Genomic DNA, 6,000 nt, shown 5'->3' on the forward strand with positions numbered 1-6,000 from the left:
CCCTTATGGTTTTAACTGCCACTCCGTGCATTGTTTTTAAAGTATGAAAGTCATTTAACTATATACTTCTATTTCATCCTCTTGATATTTATTTATCATCTCATTTATACCTCACATTTCCCCAACTGAATCAGGCTCAATGTGGCTTACATCGCACCGCAGAGGCAAACGCCAATGCAGTAAATTAATCTAATACAATAATAGATCTACAATTGAAATAATAGGGAGGAAGGGGAAGGAATGAAAAGAACAGGGGAACCAGGGGGAGGGATGGTATGTACAAAGTTGTCAGTAGATTGAAGTGTATCAGGCAGTGGAGACATATGTTGAGTCCTTGGAGCAGGCTTTTCTGAATAATATAGTCTTAAGAGATTTCCTGAAACTCAGATGGTTGTGGATGATTTTTATAGTTTTTGGTAAAGAATTCCATAAATGTGCGCTTATAAAGGAGAAGGATGAAGCATATGTGGATTTATACTTAAGCCCGTGGCAGTTTGGGTAATGAAGATTTAGATATGAACAGGATAGTCTCAATGCATTCCTTGGTGGTAGGTTGATTAGGTTAATCATGTAGTCAGGGACTTCTCCATAGAGAATTTTGTGTACAAGGGAACAAATTTTAAAGGTGATTCAATCTTTGACAGGAAGCCAATGTAGTATCTCACGGAGGGGTTTTGCACTTTCATATTATATATACACTAGTAAGAAATGCCCATTTCGGAAAAAATGAAATGGGTGCTAGCAAGGTAATCTCCCCCCCATCCTCCCTCCCGAGTTCCAGACCCCCCCTCTGTCCCTCCCTTCCGAGTTCCACACCCCCTCTCCCTCCCTCCCTCACTCACTTGGTTGCGAGTTTCTGAGGAAAGTTCGCAGCGCTCTCCCCGCTGCTGTCACTGAATCTCTGGAACTCGTGCGTTGTGCCTTCGCCGCCCCGCCCTCGACGTCATTCGCCGCGAGGGCGGAGCTACAGTGACTGCAGGCCAAACCGGATATCTCGGGCACCTCATCGGAACATTGGAGGTGCCTTTTATATATATATATATAGATAGATATATAGGATCCTCTCAGCTTATTCTATGCCTTCTTGAATTCTGTCACAGTTTTTGTCTCCATCACCTCCTTATACAGCTTGAACTATTCTGCCAAGAAGAATGGGCAAAACAGTGCACCCATCCTGCTTTGCAAAGTCAGTAAACATTGATCCTAAAGGACTCATGGTTGGGCAGAGTAGAGGCAGTGGGCAGGAAACAGTGGGGATCTTTCCTGCCCTCAAAACATGCCACTGGACCGCATGTGCCCTTTAAGGTGGGACGAACCTCTGGGCCCTCGGACACTGCCTGGTTGCCCATACAGTTAATTCATTTACAGCCCGCCAATACCAATAAGACAGTTCATAGCACATTGCAACCAAGAAACCAGAACCAAATACGTTTAGGAAATATAACTAAATCCACTATAACAATATCAAATTTTACAAAATAGGAACCTAATTCCGATAATATTCCTTATGATCTAGTTCCTCATCACATATTTATTAAAAAGAAGTGTCTTCAGTCCTTTCCTGAAGTGACTGTAAATAGTCAAATGCCTCAAATGCTATTCCTCTGGGACTAGGATGACCCTCCTGTACAGTAGAATTGGTCAGTCCGCCCCTGACCACTGAAATAAAAGTTCATCCTTCCTTTCTGCCCCACCTGTATAGCTCCTGTCCCCCTCCCCCACCGCTGTCCTTACAAAAGGAAAAGGCCCCTCTCCTCACTGTAAAGTACCACCTCAAGGCACTTACTTGTTCAGGTTCCATTAGTTTTCCTAAAGCCCACTCTCCTCTGTAACTATCACTGTCCTCATTTCCCTGTTATTCCACATACTCCTTCAGGCTGGGAACTCTCCATTTCCTGTAATGTCTACCTTGCATTTAAACATTCACTGCACCCATGTGTTCTCTACATTCATTTTATACAACTAAATCAAAATATAAACACCCGTGGCTACTTATGAGCTTGAGAGTGATAATTCAGCAGCATCCTAATCAGCTTTGCAAATAAAGCAGGAAGACATTAAACCCATGCTTTTGGAAGGATAATTCGGGCTAAAAATTTTATTCTTCACACAAACTAGCAGCAAAAGTACAACCGGCTAACAGTTTTATGCGAAATTAAGCGGCCTACAAAAGGGAGAAAAAAAAAAAAGACAATATTTTCAAAGATTTGTTTTTACAGCTTAAGGTTTTAAATAAAAATAAAATGCACCAGACACTCTTAAAACAAACGCAGTCTTTTACTAAAGCGCGTGCTAACGATTAGGACACGCTAAATGCTAGAATTGCCGTGGGAATATATGGGTGTCTCTAGCTTTTAGCGCATCCTAATTATTAGTGCGCCTTAGTAAAAGGCCTCCAAAATGAAACGTCTGCGTTAACATGGCCAAAATGACATTATCACGAAATATATATGTAAGCACTTTGTGACTGCCAGTATCAAAATGGAAAACTGGTATATGGACAGAGGCATGTGTTTTATAAAGCAATATGCTGTAGAAAATGCTCGTACCGGTCACAGAACTGAACAATTAGCTGGAAATAGATAACTGTTATTTATCAAAATGAATAACAATTATTTCTGAACCGGAAAACATACCTTCAGGCTTTAACATCCCACACGGATTTCAAACAGACTGGACAGCTATCATATAAGAATTAACTCCTGCTCTAAATGTATATTACAACCAGGGGACAACCTGAAAATAAAAGGACTACTGCTATCTGCAACAATAAAACCAAAAGGACACATTTCCCTCCTGAGCTCAACATGCCCTTCTCCCAATCAAAGTGTACATTTATTTCATACTATTCCTTTGGTGCCATGGTACCTTGAAATCAATTTAAAAGAAGTCTTTTTTTCTTGTTTATTTAATAACAACAATGGAGGCTTCAATTTTGCAGAATGTTAGCGCTGAGTGAATGGCAAAATGTGTAGAGGTATGTGATGCCTGGCATTTTAGTCTCTTTTTTGAAAAAAGAAACAGAAAAAGATGTTATTGCTTCCTCTAAGGATATTAGGGTTGCCCTGTTCCTATGTCTCATAAGCTCTTTATTTCAAAAATACGGAAATGAACATTATCTCAAGGAGACACACAGATCCACACAATTTAGAGCGACTAACATAACCTAGATTAACTCCAAAGAGTTCCAGTATGGCCTGCTACATTATTTCATAGTTGACTATTTTGATTTTGTATTTAAAGACTAGTCTTTGAGCAGGGACTGTCTTTTTTGTGTATGGTGTACAGCGCTGCGTATGCCTTGTAGCACTATAGAAATAATAAATAGTAGTAGTAGTAGCTTAGGGATCGGGTATCAGCAGCAGAACAAAAAGCCAGGGCATAAATATATCATGAAGAAAATATGTTTGTGAACAAACACACAAAAGAATGATGACGAGGGCCATCAACCACTACAGGATGAAAAATATGTATTCCTATTTCCAAATGGAAATTATTTTAAAACTGTAACGTGTGGGGAAATAATTCATTAAAATGTGCGATCCAAGCCCTTAAATATTTTCATTTAGTAATGCCAAACCTAGGACTGCAGTAAAAGCACACACTCTTATTACATAACCCAGATGAACGGTTATCCTCTTTACTGCTTAGCATTCTTTGCACCCACAAAATATTAAACAGCTCCTAAAGATTTTCCTCAATCCTCTTTCAACACCACTTGTTCCCGTAATTATGGCTTTACCAAATGTGACAGCTGCCTGAATACACAGCGGGATTAGCCTGAATGAAGAGAATCCCAATCAAGTAATTTCACATGCATTCTGCAAACATACTCAAATACGTTCATCAGTAAACAGGGAAGAACTTTGAAATTTCCTTTTAATTTTTCTACAATGGATATTTCGACCAAACAAAAAACCTACACAAAAGGGGAAAGATATGCATTTTGCCTATGCAGTTCAATCAAAGGTCATCTTCAGTTCTACAACAGCTGACCGGCCTGGAAGCAAATAATCCACAGATCGTCCTATGGACCAGAGAAAAGCGCATAAAATGATAATAAAACGGTTTTATTATTAAGTGCAGAAATGGCTAGTTTAAAAATATAAAAGCTAAACAATTATTTTGATGTGCCAAAAAAAAAAAAAAAAACCAATTAAACCGCTCAGCTATGCAGCTGGAAGAATGAATGGTATGTGAATGGAGAGGGAGGGAGATAATAGATTACAACCAGAGAAAGCAGCACAATGAATTCTGGAAAGCCCATTCTGTTTTCATGTCATTGGAAATTGCTGGGTTGGTGGGAAACAGGAACTGCCCGCCAAACAAAAGCAATTCACAACCGTGTGGTATGATGTTTCTCTGAATAGAAAATTTAAGATACAATTCCGAAGATAATATTAATAATTCCGATTTACACATTTCTCAATATAATGGCTCCTTCGGGTACAACAGGAAAAATAGCCCGATCTAAATGAAAATGGAAGCCAAGTATTGTCAACTTTAAAAAAAATATATATATTTATGTTTCAATCATTTTTATTAAGTTGACATAATCAACTGTAACATTTCACATTACACAAGTAAGTTCCATAACAGCAGTTGGCATATCTTCACATTTTGTATTTTTATTAATATTAGTAGCTTCCCCCCCCCCCTAAACTACTCCCCCTCCCCGTTCAAAAATATATATTCATTTTACGGAAACAGGAGCTAATCTCACCCTAGCGTCTCTCATTCTCTCCATCACAGCAGCTCGAATATATTTATACAAACTGGACAGTACGAATGCAATACGAGGAGTTGACCATGTGCTCCCACAGATACACGCACAAACTCGTTTATTTCTAGGAACTGGAAGGAGGCTGCAAACTTTTCGAACTGCTATTAAAGACTAGCTAATTATTATTGTTATAACCATAAAAAAAAATTGCAGGAAGGGGGCTTTGGGGTCGGGCACAGCCGCGAACCCCTAGATGTGCGCGCCCATTGCTAGGAAGTTCCATCCATCCATCCCCCTCACCTTTCAGCAGGCAGATGTCCGTTTCGTCGCTGTCCCGGCGCAGCGCCCGCACCACCAGCGACACGGTGCTGTCCTCCCGCAGACACTCCGCCCGCGCACTCCTCTCGTCGTACACGATCACCGCCGAGTAGTGGCCGGCGCGCAGCCGGCTCCACACCTCCTCCTGCGCGGGCAAGATCTGCTCCAGGCTCACCGAGCCCTTAGCCCGCCGCCGCACGATGGTGTTGCAACGCACGTTGACCGAGCCGCGGATGGAGCCGGCACTGTGAGCCAGGAAGGGTCTGCAGTCTAGTAGTAGGCACCTTCCGGACCGAGGCCCCCCCGCCGCCGCCGCGCACTGCCCGGGGACCCCGCACTCGCCGCTCCTGCCGCCCTCCAGGTTCAGCAGCCTCTTCAAGACGCAGCAGTCCATCTCCCCCAGCTCCTCGATGGTCACCATAATAATCGTGTGCGGGCCAGGGATCCAGCAGCGCTTCACTCGAAGCGTGCACTTTAAAAGCGACGATGAAAAAGAAGCAGAATAAGAAAAATACGGAGGCGATCCCTTTAATCTCTCTTTCCAATAATAATAATAAAGAATCTGCTTCAACAAAGACGTGAACAAACGACAATTCGCGCCTTGTGATTTCCTGGTTTATTAAAAACAAACAAACAGATTCTCTTGTTGGGGCTTATGAATTGAGTTCCCCCAACCTACCGACCACTGCACTGCCTCTGCTCTCTGTCCTGGTGGTGGTTCGGTTGGAGAGGGCAGATTATTATTTATTTATTTTTTTACTACAGCGACGCAAGACTCCGCCCCTACTCGGCTCCTCGCTTCCCTGCTGTCTCTCTCCATTCTTGCCTCTATTTTTTTTTTTAATTCTCATTTTCTCTCTTTTGCTCTTTCCTGAATGGAAGGCCGGGAGTCACGCGTTCCATAAAAGGAGCATGACGTAACGATCGGGGAGGTAAAGGTTCTGTGGCCGCCGCTTCCA

At 42.1% G+C, this 6,000-nt stretch overlaps 1 protein-coding gene across 1 annotated transcript in view; it reads right to left on the bottom strand.

Annotated features, from left to right (window-relative positions):
- DUSP4 (dual specificity phosphatase 4) overlaps positions 1–5,749 on the bottom strand; it is a 28,679-nt gene extending 22,930 nt beyond the window's left edge. Inside the window, exon 1 of the mRNA XM_030194490.1 lies at positions 5,024–5,749. Coding sequence (XP_030050350.1) covers positions 5,024–5,462 — 439 coding nt within the window. The 5' untranslated portion in view covers positions 5,463–5,749. The remainder of the gene's footprint in view (positions 1–5,023) is intronic.
- Between the last annotated feature and the right edge of the window lie 251 nt (positions 5,750–6,000).

Source organism: Microcaecilia unicolor, chromosome 2 (assembly GCF_901765095.1).
Source record: "Microcaecilia unicolor chromosome 2, aMicUni1.1, whole genome shotgun sequence".
In the NCBI taxonomy this organism is placed as follows: domain Eukaryota; kingdom Metazoa; phylum Chordata; class Amphibia; order Gymnophiona; family Siphonopidae; genus Microcaecilia; species Microcaecilia unicolor.